Here is a 16,945-nt window from a genome sequence, read left to right as displayed (position 1 = left end):
GCCACGCTACCTCCCAGCCCCCGGGGGTTACCTTGATCTCGGCGTCCGGGTCTCGGGAGACACTCGGGGGTTCCTCACAGCTGCAGGCCCCGCAGTCAGCGTGCTCAGCGGCGGGGGCGGCGACGCGCAGTCCGCCCTCGTCACGTGGGGCGGTAGACAGCTTCACGGCCTTCCCAGGCCTTCCGCGACTCACTCAGACGCTGCGACTGCAGCGGCGGGGCCCCGAGCTTCTCCGCGGGCCCCGACTCGACGAGGAGTAACTTCTGGTCCCTGGGCCGCGGCCGCGTGCTTCCGGTCCCCGCGCCGGGGGGGGGGGGGGGTACAAATTAAGCGGGATGATAGCGAGCTCAGAGCTCAGCGTGGGACTGACTCGGGGGATTCCCGGCCAGGTCGGAGAGCGCAGGGGACACAGCCCTAGTACCTGGGTGATCCCCAGCAGTCCAGCAGTCAGTTGCGGTTCAGGTTTCAATAAGGAGCTTCAGCATTGGATCTCAGCATTCAGTTTCAGCATGAAGTTCCAGCGTTTAGTTTCAGCATTCAGTTTCAGCATGAAGGTTCAGCATAAAGTTTCAGCATTCAGTCTTAGCAGTCTTACTGGCGCAGATGTCTCTGGCGCCCTTAGGGGTTCCGTTCCTTGGGGGGTAGGGATTTAGTTGGTGACTAGTTCCTTCCTAGTCAAGCTTAGCAGATGGCCCCTGGGTTCTCCTATCGCTGGGCTAGATCAGTGGGCTGTACAGGATCCCTCACTCACTTAAAAGGCAGTACCTAAATCCTGTCACTTTCAGAGGCATAAGTCCCTGGCTAGGCCCTACCGTCTACACTCCTGCGTGGATTTTCCCCAGGTCTGCTTCACTCCCACTGGCCAACTGACCAGAAAATGTTCCCTCCCTCACTTATGTATCCCTAGGTCAGGTGACCTCTATCCAAGGCGGCAAAAGTAAAAACCACACCTCCATTCTAGAAGGTTCCAACACATTCCAGGAGCTTCCCCATTCTACCTATGGGACAAAAAAGGCGGGCTGGTGTCGCAACATTGTTGTGGGGTCCCAGCCAGCTCCTGGCAGCTAGGGTGCTACTAATGAAGACCACTCTGCAGTAGCAGGGGCCTGTGGCAGCCATCTTGGGAGAAGGGAGCACCTGCACCTTAACACTGATTGGCAATGAAAAGGCGCCCGGAGACCTAAGTCCAACATAAAAATGAGGGTGGAAAAAATGAGGCACGATCAAAAATAAATGGGGAGACCACCCTAGGGCTGACAGGTCCAACACACAGCGAAAACTAAAAATGGGAATGACACAGAGAAGTGTGGCTGAAAACCCCTAACACTAACTCCATTATGCACATATTTCTAGTAAAATCAAAAGATCTTAGCTTACATCAGAGCTAAAAAATGCTATTTGGTCTGGCTTTAACTGCCATCCTCGTGTGTTTGTTTACTTTTTTGTAATTATCTTTATTACAAATAGATAGAGAGGCTGTAAAAGACAGAGAAGGTTGGATAGATAGATAGTGTTGCATAGCTATAGAAACATTGCTAGCTAGGTAAATGAGTAGACGGTTGCATAGATAGAGATGGTTGCATGGATAGACACCTAGACAGAGAAGGTTGCATTCATAGAGAAGACTGCATACATAGAGCGGTTTTCATACATATAGAAGGTTGCATACACAGAGAGGGTTGTATAGCTAGATAGTATTGCATAGTTTGATAGAGACATAGATGGGTAGCTAGATAGGTAGATGGCTGCACATATTGAGATGGTTGCATAGATAGATACCTAGATAGAAAGGGTTTCATAGATGGATACCTAGACAGAGGAACATGCATACATAGAGAGGGTTGCATGCATAGAGAAGGCATCGATCGATAGATAGATAGATAGAAATGATAGATAGATAGATAGATAGATAGATAGATAGATAGATAGATAGATAGATAGATAGATAGATAGATAGATAGATAGATAGATAGATAGATAGATAGATAGATAGATAGATAGATAGATAGATAGATAGATAGATAGATAGATAGATAGATAGATAGATAGATAGATAGATAGATAGATAGATAGATAGATAGATAGATAGATAGATAGATAGATAGATCAAGAGACAGACAGACAGGCAGAAAGACAGATAGAAAGACAGACAGATGATAGAGAGATAGATAGATAGATAGATAGATAGATAGATAGATAGATAGATAGATAGATAGATAGATAGATAGATAGATAGATAGATAGATAGATAGATAGATAGATAGATAGATAGATAGATAGATAGATAAGGAAATTGGAATAAAAGGCACAGCTACTATCAGTAGTATAAAACTTAAACGTATATATAAGCACAGCATTCAAGAGAACTGAAAGAAAATGTGAAAGTTATACAAGGAGGGCATTCAGACTAAATTGGCTTACAAGTATAGCGGTAGTCCTCAATTAAAATACACATCAGTATGACATATAAAAGTGCACTCATAAATACACTTCATTGAGTGCATACTAAAAAGAAGATAACTTTATAAAGAACAGTTTCAAATGGACACAATCTGTTCTGCTGTGACATAGCAGTAGTAAGATGAACAAAGGCCGTTCCAAAAGGAATTTACAGCAGCATTAGCAGGAAACGGGAACTTATAAAGCTGGAATGTGCTGTGTGCTTGTCCTGCTAACACACCGAAGTAATAATAATGAAGTAAAAACAACCATTTGGATGTGATCCTTGAGAAAAATCAAAACGCAGACAACTAAAGTGTAGTTGTCCAGTCGCTGACTTAGGCTGACCCATGTACCGCGTGCTGTAAGTTGTAGTGGGTGGAAGCAAAATATGGATGACACAACAACAGACCAATGGATATGCTGATTAGCCTAATTAAGGAGCCTGACAATGTGATTGGACAGTAATTGTATGAGGCCACTTAAGGCATCATTCAGTCTTTTTAGGTCTAGTTATAGATAGATTCAACTTTCTCCTAGAACTCATACTACGAATGAAAAATAGCAAGGGAATTTATACATTTTGTAATTTTTATTATTTTAACATGAAACTGAAATGTGTACTATTCATGTAGGAATAGTACTGTTTTCACGTTTCTCTTAGAATAGGCTGCTAAGATCAAAAGTGTTAAGGATGATTTGAATCATTGCTTACAGATAAAAAAGACTGCATTTGAGAGGTATATTTGTAAGGTGTGCTGAGAAGCAATTTTATCTAAAAGCTAATATAGGCCCCTCTGTACCCACACTCTTTATGAAATTCAGGCTTGATAAAATACTGATTGGTGAGCATACACGGATTAAAAAGGAGAGGACATTTTTTTGTCCAGGTTGTCAATATTGTGGTGGCAATAAACAGGATATAGATCATGTTTTATTCTTCCGTCCTTGTCTTTTACATTTTCAGAGAAAATGTATTCACCCTGTATGGATTTTGTATTGTTTTAATGCTTATTCGCCTGTTTTTACGATCAATGTTCATATTGTACTTGTATCCTGATTAAGATGTCTCTTTTATGGTCATAATTTTATATGCCGAATAAAGATTATTATTATTCACCCTGTTATTTCCAAATATTTTAAACCAACGCACAAGGAAGGACTTCATCTTTGGTTAAATCCACTTACGGTGAAGGTTTGCTATTGCCTGATTAAATTCTTTGAATCTTTTATAGTATTACATAGTGTCATTAACATGTATGAGAATTTTTGTCTTTATTCAATAATTATGTATTTAAATTCCTTTGTATATTTTAAATCTTGTATTGTATTCTTGCTTTTTATCCATTGCTTGATGTTTTAAGTGTCTTTACGTGGAAGCATATTTTTGATTAAAGAGTAAAAAAATATGTATGTCAAATATACAAAGAAGCGCTCTGGGACAGCCCCCACAGTAGCTGCTAGCACAGCAGGGACTACAGTGACAACTACAACTGTAATGACAGCAACACCACAGAAATAGCCACAGCTGCCAGTACAGCAGGCACTAGCAGTCCAGGAGAGACCACAGTAGGCACAAGAGTGTTGCACTTATGGTGCCTCACTGAGAAGAACCAACATGCATTGGCAAAGTGAAGAGGTGTGGCTGTATTGTGTGAAACGCATGTAAACACAGAGGTGCACACATCCTCCTGACTAGCTATTCTGCAAGGCAAGAATTATGTGCACATATTTCTGTAGTGTTTTCTGCAGATGTGTACTGTCTATGATTGTAAGACATTAATATTGTTCAAAGTATACCACACCAATTAATCAAAAGTTGCCTGCACAAATGTAAAAAAATAAATGCATAATTACCTGTTCAGGATCAGAAGTGGAAATTTTTACATAGTTATTTCAAGAAAAGTGCATACCTCGGTCCATGTGAAACGTCTACGCATTAACTTCCGGGAAAGCCAATTTACTGCACAAAGAGAGATACATCTCCTATCACAAATATACATGAAAAAGCAGACACCAACTTGGTACGGCATACTATGTTTTCCCTTTGGCATACATTTGAAAGGCAATATGTTCAAATGTATTTAATGAGAACTTGTTCAGTAGAAGTTTCATTCACAGCTATAAGAAGCGTTATCCGTGCAGGCACTTGCGTCACAACAGCTGGGCGCATCATCCATCTGGGACGCAGGCATTGAGCAACAGGCGTCTACTGTGTCGTTGGTAAAATCCTGGTGGTGGTCGGTGTGATCATCAAAATGGTGGTGGTCGGTGTGATCATCAAAATGATCACTGTCGACAAATGGATGGTCGTATTCAGGAAAGGCCCCATGTGAGGTGGAGGAATCCGTTGCTGACTGAAACTGATTGTCTTTAGATTTCACTGAATACATATATTGTTGAGTGCGGCTTCCAGGCGCGGTGGCATGGCGTGATTTGCAGGCTTGGTAACACATGAGGACACCAATGACAAAAATAACTAATACTATTATCACAATAAAAGGAATGGGAAAATCCATAATTGAAGGCGTAAAAACACAAATGCAGAAAGGAAAAAAATTAAGTCTTTCCTGTCTCAGCACAATTGCAACCAAATGGCCTTGTGTGTTCCTTTGTGGTAATTTTGAGGGGAGAATAGGCTTCTCTTATCTCAGAAATCTAGTTGGGCCCATCTACCAGTGTTTTATGGCTGTAGGCCTTCGTTTATGACTAAACCCCCAACACAGGTTGTTCAGATCTTCCTCCACCACGCTGATGTTCTAAAAAAAAAAAAAACATTTAATTTAATTTCTAATTATAAAAATAATCGACTACTAGTGTTTAGGGGATGAGTTGAAGGGTGGGCACTAGAATGTGTTGCATAAGAATTCTGGAAAATAAATGGTAAAATTACTATAAATTGTGGAAAAAATTAGAGATGCTCTCACAACTCCAGCAAATGTAGTCACATCCTGTTGCTACAGTATTGCTGAGCCATTGAAAAGTGCAACAAATAAGAGTTCATTTCATGGTTCCTCATCACACCATGCAGAAACTGACTCAGTTGTGTGTGAGCCATTAGAAAGACACTTGAAAAACAAAGGCATGCTGGATAAAATGCTTGAATTATTCTCAGGTATTGGTAATTACTATGGTCGCCTTCGAGTCATTTGATTCTTATTCATTGTTCAACGCAGGCAGTTGGTAGCCAACCATCTGCAAAACAGTCTTGGCCCAACCTAAAAAGGAAAAGTCAAGCCAAGTTGCTCAACCGTGTCCTCTCTGTACAGGAACATATGCAACTTCAGACATGTTTCTACCTTTTGGCCCTCATCAAAGAGCTTCAACTGGAGACTTATGTGAACAGTGGGACCTAAGTCTGGGCAAGCCTGCTTACAGCCTCAGTTACAAAAACAAACAAGCATTGAAAATGCAATAGGTCTCGCCTTTGATTAAGTTAAAGCCATTTGCTTTGCTAATGGCATTGTATAGGAAAGCAAATGGCTTTAACTTAATGAATGGCGAGACCATTTGTAATGCTTTTTATTTTTTTTGCGAGTTGTTCCAACTGCATGCATGATACCTGCCAAACCCAGCCGTATTCCTCAGAGAGTTGGGGAAACGGCTGCCGTCATTCCTTCTCATGATGACGAAAGCGGCTTGCTGGTGACTACAGTGCACCGACGGGAGTATGGTAGTAAGAAGGGGAAAATAATCTGTCAAATTATGTGCCCTGTTGTGAAAGATTTTTACCCCAGAGATATTTTTTTTTACAAGAATGCCATTACAGTGCAGCGCCAAGCACAGATGGGACTCACACAGGTACAATGCCAAGCACTCATGGTAATAACACACCTTCGTGTTAATTGCAAAGTGATGCAAAGATTTATATTTACCAGTTTTCCGTCAATCCTTATCTTGGATATTTTGCAATAATGAAACGCCGAGCTTAGCAGTTCCGTGGCCTGCATCTGTGTTACTCAAGATAAAACGTATAGAACGCAGGCTTTGAAAACAGTTATCTTTCCATATGTACTCTCGAGAAGAGCCGCAATCTCTCCAACTTTTATCTCTTCAATACATAACTAATGCTGTAGTCTGATTGTACCAAGCTTCAATGTGCTCATGCATGTAAATACCGTCATGCACAAAGGTGCGCTGGCTATATGTGTAGTGTGAATGTTTAACCTGCTGTATTGCACTGCAAGCATGGGAAATAAATAAGGGTTATATCTAGGCAGTAGAAGAAACCTACAAAGATAACTTAATTTCCTATCAAGCATCTGCACAGAAAGGGACGTCACTGGATTTCCGATCATCCATCGCACAGGAAGTGACATAACTGGTTTCTGTTTCCCTCCCACGGCACCCTGCACTCCTCCTCCTTCTCACAAACTATTTAATGGCAGCTGCAAAACGGATGATGAAAGGATGTGTGAAGCAGGCACAGCTGCGCCTATTTGCACCTGCACCGTGTCCAGCACCAGGGACCCTGGTTCGGTCCCAAGCCCCGCTACCGTGCTGCACTCCTCTGAGCTTTCAAGCCTGGCTGCCGCTGACCGCACTGCTGCCACACAACGTTGAACGAGAGTTCACATGTGTCTCCTGCAAGTTCTTATGATCAACCACTCCTACGCCAACAGCAGCCCACTTGCCAATAGCTCAAACTCGCGAAATGCGAGACCTATTGCATTGCAGATGCTTGTTTTTTCAACAATGGGAATTACAGGAAATTAAAGAGAAGAACGTTTTAATTAAAAAGTTGATAAGAAAAATACAATTTACTCTTCATCACCAAATTTGTTTGTAGAGCCCCAAGAGATACAGTGGAGCAGATCTGCCACAAAGTACAATAACACAAGCATTTGCAATGCAATTGGTCTACCATTAGTGAAAGTTGGAGCTAATAGTGTTGTAAATGACGTCTTTTGTTTATGGAGTGAATGTATGTAGTGTGGAGTTTAATTATATGGATTGGATTGAACTTGTTAGTTGCAGAATTGTGTGGGGTGGAATAGTGTGTGTGTGTGTATTTGTGTAGTGGAATTATGTGGATAGTAATTATGTGGCATTAAATTAGCTGGAATTATGTAGAATGGGTTTGAGTGTTCTGGAGTGTAAATATGTGTATTGGTATGTTGTCTTGTGGCGGGGTATGTAGTGGAATTTAATTATGTGGTGAGCTGTTGAATTGTGTGACATGATGTTGAATTTTGAGGTGTGGATTGGATGCATTTGTTGTGTAAGTGTGTTGATTTGAATTATGTGGTTTGTTGTTGAATTATGTGATGCAGAATGGAAATGTGTGGAGCGGAATTGCATGGCGTGGAACTGTGTGGTATTTTGAGTGAAATTATGCTGATGGGAATTGTGTGGCATGGTGTGGAGTGTATTTGTATGAATAGTTGCTTGTGGCATAGTAGTTTTATGTGTGATGTATTTATCTGGTATTTAGTAGAGTGTAATTGGGTGGCAATGATTAATGTGCACGTATGTGCAAAGGCTATATTGAATGTACTTTATAATCCTTTATGAATAACGGTAAAAACAGCTGCAGGAGGACTGTCAAAATTCTATGTGTTTGCCGGGCCTGTTTTAGCCTTAGTATGTTGTTGGATGCAAAGTTACCAGACAGAAACCGCCACAACATTTCCAAAAGATAAATAAACACAGATCCTGGAGATGCTGCCAGAAAGAGTACGTAAATGAAGGGTTTCAGGTGATATTATAATTTGGATGCAGCACTTTAAACCATCCCTTGCCCATGACTTGGAAAATAAATAACTTTTTAAACATAATTTAGGTGGACAATGCAGATTTAATGAATAAAGCTTCAGCAGCATTTCAAATGTTTAAAAATGCAAACTCTAAACATGTTTCTTGAAATAGGATTAGAACCCAGACATACAAAGTGCACAGTAATTTAAATACAAAGTCTTGGTCTGTGAGTGTGCTGGGTTTATGACACTGCCCTGGTGACTTCATGTGAAGTCTAATGGCTCACTGTAGGAGGGTGGAGTAGCAGACGCAGCCATACATCTCGGCAGGGAGCTCATTTATGGAAAAGAGACACCTAGAGAAGCAAAGAGGCCCAGCTCGGCAGGTGCTCATGTGAGAAAATAAATAGCTGTTGTGTGTGAAAAGTGTGGCAGAGGAGAAAGAATACAGAGGAGCAGGACAGCATGTCAGGTCCATCCTGTGGGGAAGTGCACGGAGCAGAGGTGCACACTGGAGAGAGAGCCATAAAAGCACAGATGTGGAGGGAAGAGCAACAGAAGGGAGACCTCTGAAAAAGACCTGCCGCTGCGCATCGGGGTTGAACTAACGCCAATTAAGTCATTTTCCCCTCACTCCAGGACAAAAATGAGAAGCATTGAGTAATAAATCTTACAGGCAATAAATGAATGAATAGTGCGCTTAACACAAAACATGTACAACAAAAATCACCCGTAAATGGCGCCTGAAAATAAAGTGACCGTTGCGTTTCAAAATCGGAATGTTTTTATTTATGTAGCTAAAAGGAAGCACTGCTTTGTTATTTTGCACAAGCACAGTGGCACAAAATAATGGGTGCAGACTGCAAATAAAAAGTGTGCTGCGTGGTGAAATTTTGAAGAGTGCTTCACGTTTGCAGTTAACCTCGAGGCTAACGCTTTTGAGGAATACGAACCGCTGCAGTGCTTGGGCCAAGGTGCCCTCTGTTAGCCTCAGTTGGGGGCACACATGAGTGCACCATTAAAGACCCCGGCAGTGGTGTAGCAGGTGGGCAGCGAGGATCTGCAGCATGCAGCTGAAGTGCTCCCTGGAGTCAAAGTGCAGCAGCAGTAACCTGAAAAGTGTGAGGAAGAGCGGCTACTTGCGCCGGCACACAAGATGTTTTTCGTGCAGCTGGGGCAGGGAGCGAGGCCTGAGGAGCCGGCCCAAGTACTAGGAGATGGAAAAGAAGTGGCACAGCAGGCGGCCCATGCGCAGCATTTCGCTCGACTCCTCTAAGTAACAAGATGAAAACAAATGTAAAACCATGATGGAGTAGCGTTTATTGCAGTTTTATATAGCGCAAACTCCACACAAAGATATTGGATCACCGTGCATGAGCACCGGTTAAATTACACAAGATCACATTCATGATTTGAGGCACGGGGAGAAGTGATGTGCCCAGAATCACAGGACTTTGAGCACGCCGAGATTCAATCATGGTTCTCAAATTCCAAACTGCAGTTCTGGTTGTAACACCACAGTCAACCCTGCAGCTGGACAGACATGGAGATTAAGACACACAGAGCCATTAAACGGAGCCTTACTGGTGGTCGTGTACGACAACTTGTATTTTGCTGCTTCTGTCATTGCATACAGATATATAATACTGATAAAGCAAGTAACATTACACCTACAACTGTTGCAGGGATTCTGCTCATGCACAGAACTATGCGGAGGAAACCAGGACCTCAGTGAATTGTGGTGTACCAAAAACTCACCTCAGAACCCAGAACCCCTATCCGACCAGCATCAGTGTCCCATTCGTTTTCCGTATTCTATCGGAGCTCCCAATGTATAGACAACCCAGAACAAGCGACTTAGGGGCATATGCATCAACATTAGCATTTGCGATTCCTTATTAGCGAAAAATAAGGAATCGCTAATAAGGAATAGCAAAAGGCTATGCATGTAGGAATCGCTATTCAAATAGCGATTCCTTAACATTCCTTATTACCGAATCGGTAATACCGAATCGGTAATAAGGAATACCTACCCATTCATTCCTATGGGCTTGGAGGCCCATAGGAATGAATGTAAAGCCATTCTGTATTAGCGATTCGGTATTACCGAATCGCTAATAGCTGGAGCACTTTCAAGGGTGCCAGGGTGTCAAAAGGACACCCTGTTGCACCCCTGAAAATGATATGTGCACATATGTTGCACACACACATGCTCTAAGGGCGTGTGTGCGCAACATGACACTTTGAAAAATGCACAAAAGTGCATTTTTCAAAGTTTTTGCAAATTACCATGCAGTTCATCTTCATGGTAATTTGCTCCCCTTATTAGCGAAATCGCTAATTTTTTAACTTTGATGCATTGCATTTAAGGAATCTCACTTTGGGATTCCTTAAATGCAATCGCTATTTAAGGAATCGGTATTTAAGGAATCCCTATTTAAAGAATCGCTATTTAAGGATTCCTTAAATACCGATTTCTGCTTTTGGGTTGATGCATTGGGATTGGGTATTTTTTACTTAATACCGGGAGCTAATAAGGAATCGGTATTTTACCGACTGGATTTTGGCTTGATGCATAAGGGTGTTAGAGTACTCTCAGGAATGGTGGGAGTCAGAAATACCTGTTCGTTATTATTCTCATATCAGTCCACAACAAGAGTAATAAGAGACACAGTAAAGTTTAAAATGTTTATTTTACAAACTACGTGTCCTAAGATGCAGTACTTTGGCTAACATAAGCAGACAAATGATTAAAATTAAAACCATCAGCATTGTTACATTACCATAGAATATGAAAGGAGAAATCATATTATAAATGACAGTGGAATACAGCCACCTTCCTTTCGCTAGTAAACTAGTATCATTAGACTAATAGAAGGTCTCTAGGTTTGAATGGGGAACCCCATACCGTAAAGATCAGCTTAGGTGAATCACATCACAGGATCAGCTTTGCTCTGCGCCTGGGAAGGTTCTTCTCCAGAATGTGTGTGTAAAGCATGCAGACTGCAATATTAAAAGCTCTCGACTTTCAGGTATTTGCAGCTGTGTGCGTGTTATGGCTAGAGAGTGGGCCGATCAACCTGAACTCAAAAACATGCATTGTCTGGCGACCCAGACTGTTTCTTCACATAATGTTCCGACCAAGGTCGCAGCGCACGTCTAGGGATGTGCACAACAGACAGTTCTCATGTGAAGAAAAGGCAAGCAAGCAGTTTTCAAATAATAACATGTATCTGCAGTGTCGTGTGCAAAAGCAGCAAAAAGTGGCAAGATGGATTTCTAACATCTAACGCGTTTATGCTAACCTAGCAATGTATGTGTCTAAATCGCTGCCTTCACTACACAACAAGCCAGGGCTATTGGCTTTGCCAGTGGTTGTTGTTTGTGTAAGATAAATCAGCAACAACTACGGCTTCCTTGTATATAACATTGAAAATGCTTCCGTTCTGAAATGATGAGACTGCAAGAACTATAACAAGTCTCTTTGAACTTACCTCAAAAGCAGTGACGAGTGGCACTGCTGCAGAGGTAAGATTTTTTTTTCACCCTGAGGGCAAAATGGAGAGCCCGATAGAGATATAGAACTGCCAATGCAGAGCACCGGCAGGACCCAGCCCACTTAAAGCCCTGGCTCCCACCCGTAGGATGATAGAACCCAGCAGGGACCACAGCTCCTGACGCACTCGTGATCACGCAGCACACACAACACTGGCAGTAAAAGCATGCCCTAGCCGGCTGTGCCCCTGCATCTGTGGGGGACTGGGACAACTAACGGTGACACTGAGTCAGTTTTGGTGCAGGTCAGTTCACACAGAGGCCCAGAGCTCTGCGCACGCTACTACAAGCAAGATTAGCCAGGACGGAAGGCAACCCCAGCAGGCCAACCAACAAGATAAAAACAAATGTAAAACCATGATGAAGTAGCGTTTATTGCAGTTTTATATAGCGCGAACTCCACACAAAGATGTTGGATCACTGTGCATGAGCACCGGTTAAATTACACAAGATCACATTCATGTTTTGAGGCACGGGGAGAAGTGATGTGCCCAGAATCACAGGATTTTTAGCACGCTGAGATTCAATCATGGTTCTCAAATTCCAAATTCTGCAGTTCTGGTTGTAACGCCACAGTCAACCCTGCAGCTGGACAGACATGGAGATTAAGATGCACAGCACCATTAAACGGAGCCTTGCTGGTGGTCGTGTACAACTGAAGCGCCAGGGACAGACCGGCATACCCACCAAAGACCTGAAACATGACACGTGCTCAAGTACACAAAGACAACAAAAAGAGCGCTTTGAGGGGAGGGGCGGATGTGGAATACGCCTCCAGCGCTATAAATTAAACAAGTTTCAGCTCTCACAACGCCCAGTGGGATGACAGTCATCATGAAAACAAATTGTAAATGTACTGCAGCCACACAGCGGGACGCCGAGCAGCGCTGCCATGCCCGTAATACCAAACACACAGGGAAACACTACTGCTCTGTTCCCTGTGTGCCATGACACATCCCTCAATAATAATTCCCCGTGACAACTAGTGTCAGTCCTGGTGGTTGTTGGACTGGACCCTCTTTTGTGTCTGACTCCATCCCGCCTGTCTTCAGGGCTGAGGTGTCACATGAAACCTTAAACTTATGGCTGCGTAAAGGGTTGCCCTGAAGTCCTTTAGAGCAGAACGAGACATGCCCAGCAATAAACAGACACACGCATACAAAGAAATTCAAACATATTCGAACACATACTTTCTCTTGTTGTCTGGTTTTGAAACACTGTTTGTTCAGAGCCTCTGACAGGAATACAGTGCACGCCAACAATGGGACAGGGGGCGTCTTCTACGACCGACTATAAAAAGCATCGATCTCTTAGCTTTATGGGGCCATGTGTTTCCATGCTAATTATAAACACATGGCCCTATAAAGATAAGAAAGTGCTTTGCGACAGCAGCAAAGCAGGCGACCCAGTCCGGATGGGAAGCGAAAGGGAGGCAACCCAAACAGCTAATTTCCAATGGCAGCCCACCGTTTACCATAAACGGGGACGCCAGCCAATGGAAATAAGGGGCAGGGCTTCAAGCCCTCTTCTTAAACTCATCATTAACAATAAATCTCGCCGAGCGAGCAGCGCATGCGCTGCAACACAAGGCGAGACCTAAAAAGTGATGGATAGGACGCTTGGACTATTTTTCAGCTATTGGTAATGAATTTGGGCCACATTACAGTCAATCATTTTTTGGCTTACTGCACCACAAAATGCAGGAATCGAGCATCTGTAAATAACCTTGGTTCCACTCCTAATACACCAGTCTTGTCCAACCTGCTAGCCCACAGGCTCTCGTCACAGCATATCTATGCACCAACATTTTCACATTAGCCAAAAGGTATGGTATGTGGGCCACCTGAGAACTAGCAGGGGCTGGTGAGCAGAAAGGAAATGTGCATGGGGGCCTTAGTCACAACGCACGGTATGGGGGCTTCACATTTAGTCTTACTTTAATCACTGTGAACACATAGGCCGTTAGAAAAGGCTTCATTAAATATCTGGACATGTTTCCCATTTCCCTATGGAGGACAGTCCCTGGGCCTGACCATCAGAACAACCCCCACCATACCTGTAAAGTAGTAAGCAAGCAGCTGGAAACAATGAAACAGAAGACATGGGTTTTAATCCCAGCTTCCCCATTTGACCACAATTGTGTTCTCTTTAATAATCATGTTTTAAACTTATTTCCCCTACTCCTGTTTTTTGTAAAGATTGGGATTACTTGAAATCAGCCTAATTGCTCATAGTATGTGGATGATAAGAATACTAGACAAGAACTGAACACTGTTATATCCTGTGTCTCCTGGTTCTTTGCTGCCCAGCGTGTGTGAGAGTGATGTAATAGAATGTTCATGAGTGCATGGTTTGGATGAGTGGTCAGTTGGAATGAGTGGGGCTGATCAGCAGGATGCTGTTCCCGGTGGGGCTATACCATCTTACTTGTAACTGAATAAACCTACATAATCTATACTACTGGACTGATTACCCACAAGGACCCTTCTTCATTTACAAAAAACACAAATTGGCTATTACCCCTGGGGAGACAGTACCCAGTCTCATAAACTGCTCACTAAATGTGTCATAGTGGCAAAGTTAGGGACTTTGAAACAAGGATTGCATTCTTGGTTCTCCTTCTTGACCAATTTGTTTGCCCTTTGTCTCCTTTTCTGCAGTTGTCTGAAAACATTGAAACAAGCTCTTCTGTAAAAATTCACCACCACTGACATTTTCCCAGAACAGAGCCGCAACACACGCTTGGTTCATCTATGATCAGGAATTAACCATATGCTCATGGGTGAATGGGAGATAGTCGGCAGGTAATGGCTGCTTGGCCATCAATTGCCATGATTTATTTAAATGCAAACACTCTATTTAGCTGGCAAGATGACTCAGTGAGCTGAATGCCCACCAATGACAAATGCGGGGATCCAGTGGTCACTTAATTCCAGCAAGCCAGCCTTTCATTATTCTGAGGTCAGTATCTAGAGTACCTCAAAATTGGTTAAAAATTAACATCTGTTATTTACAACTCTTAGAAACAGTATTGGCTGCAATGCGAAAATATTATCGTTGCTCTATTTAGTCCAAAATTCTGTTTATGCTCTTACAGTATGATCAATATATAGGTGGGTGAAATTATCAAAGTTCCAAAACATTCCTTAGTCCTGGAAAGTAGATTCTTGAAGTCACAAAGTTGTATTTTCTTTTTAACAGACAATAAAATGACTCCAGCACTGGTCATTAACTTAATTGAACTACAGTTTAGGACTACTTCTCAAAGGTATTTGCATTACCTTAAGTATGTTTTCGGTGAGATACTGTGGTGGACAGAATATTTTAGGTGCTTCACGTTTCTTAATCACATCAGGCAATAATAATGACCCTAAGCCAATAAGTGGGGTAAAAGGCCTCTTTATTGGACAGGTGGGCAAAATAATCCTTCATTAGCACAAAATACATATTTCGAAACTATCACCCCCCCAAAATTTCCCAAATAACCAACTTCCCCAACGTTGTTCGGCCTAATCCTCCTCCCCAAACCCCTATCTACCTCTCCTGCCTACCCCTTGCCTCCAACCTCGCTCCCTTGCTTCCCTCTGTCTGAAACTATTCCTGATGCCCCCAACCCTTCCTGCCTGTCTTGCTCTCCTCCAACTCTGCCACCTGGCCAAGCGACAACCACCAAAAAGGATTTTTTTTATTTTTTTTAATATTTATATATATGCCATAAAAAATTATAAACTCATATAGAGGGAGGTAGGGAGGGCCAAAAACGCAACCGCCTACCTCAACGCCCCTTAGCAACTATGCGCGACAGTTATTACGTCACCATCGTGCTCGCGCTGCCGCAAATCTAATTAGGGAGCGTGCCACCTGTCTGGGCATACCATTGCCCGAAGCTACCCGGGGGTGGACAATCTGCGATTGCCACCCCCAGGAGCCCCCATCGGGCAATAATAATGACCATAAGCCAATAAGTGGGGTAAAAGGCCGCATTATTGGACAGGTGGGCAAAATAATCCATCATTAGCACAAAATACATATTTCGAACTATCACCCCCCACCCCTACAAAATTTCCCCAACAACCAACTTCCCCAATGTTGTTCGACCTAATCCTCCTCCCCAAACCCCTATCTACCTCTCCTGCTTACCCCTTGCCTCCAACCTCGCTCCCTTGCTTTCCTCTATCCGAAAAAATTCCTGATGCCCCCAACCCTTCCTGCCTGTCTTGCTCTCCTCCAACTCTGCCACCAGGAATAACCCTAACACAGGAGTTTTTCCTGCCCTCCTCCCATAGAAAACGACTACTCTCTATTGACTGGACGCTCGTCATCAGTTGATAGAACACATGCCACTACTGTCGCCAAACAGGTGAAACTTTATTCATACATAATATTTGCCATGGAACTCAAACTTTGTCAAAAATGCCCCCAAATTTCCAACAGCGTTTGAAGAAAAGACCCCCAAGCAATACATTCCAAACCTACCACTCAATATCTTAAAAAGTTAAAGGAGAAGGAAAAATTTTTTGTGAAAAGGAAAAAACTGACAAAAACAAAAGGAAAAAGGGAGGGGGCTTGGAGGGGTGGGGAATGTTGTGGAACATGAATAGAATCAATGTCTTTGTCGTGAAAAAGTCTTTCAAACATCAGAACAATTTGTTATTGTTAACAGTGAAAGCTGTCGCTAAAACAGAGTAACCTAACACCATGTGCTAATCTGAAAATTTTTTGAAACCTTCTCCTTTATATTTAGCAGATAAATTTCATTACCTATAAAATACAAGTGAACACCATTGTGCCTAAAAAATTGATAGTCATCTTTCGTAATTGACTCGTGAGTCAACCAACCTATTCCGGCACTGTGACAGAAACGATGAAGGTCTCTATTTACTTTCCGTCTTGCCCTTTCTACTGCTGTAAACTTTTCTGCTCCTTTCCAAACTCTTCGTGGCATTAATGCTGTCAAAACCAAATGTGTTTCAGGCCATATCTTTAACAAGATTTTAAGATCTGTTTTCATGTCGATAGTTAAACCAAGACCTGACAATTGCACTAGATCATTTTCACCGAGGTGAATCAGCAACATCGCCGGTTTACTTTTACAAGACAGCTCGCTGATTAGAGGCAAAAAAAGAAAAGGCAATTAGTATCATAACTTAGGAACATCGCCTTCTAAGTGTCGAATATAGCGCAAGCAACAATCAGAAGTCCAGCGTCCCAATTTTTTAACATCACTGAGGGAAAAGCCCCACCTGGCGGCTTCT

General features: G+C 42.6%; 1 protein-coding gene across 5 annotated transcripts in view; it reads right to left on the bottom strand.

Moving 5' to 3' along the window:
* Positions 1 to 326: 326 nt before the first annotated feature.
* Positions 327 to 16,945, bottom strand: part of LOC146862109 (uncharacterized) — a 165,542-nt gene continuing 148,923 nt past the window's right edge. For all 5 annotated transcript variants that reach the window (XR_014978096.1, XR_014978094.1, XR_014978095.1 and 2 more), the window contains one exon: positions 327 to 5,198. Coding sequence is in view for 1 of the 5 variants with exons in the window: in XM_085641306.1 (XP_085497432.1) it covers positions 5,149 to 5,198 (50 nt within the window). In the remaining 4 variants the exon portion in view is untranslated. The remainder of the gene's footprint in view (positions 5,199 to 16,945) is intronic.

This window comes from Triturus cristatus, chromosome 2_2, assembly GCF_964204655.1.
Source record: "Triturus cristatus chromosome 2_2, aTriCri1.1, whole genome shotgun sequence".
NCBI lineage: Eukaryota > Metazoa > Chordata > Amphibia > Caudata > Salamandridae > Triturus > Triturus cristatus.
The sequence above is the reverse complement of the archived record's forward strand: the minus strand, read 5'-3'. Positions and strand labels throughout refer to the sequence as shown.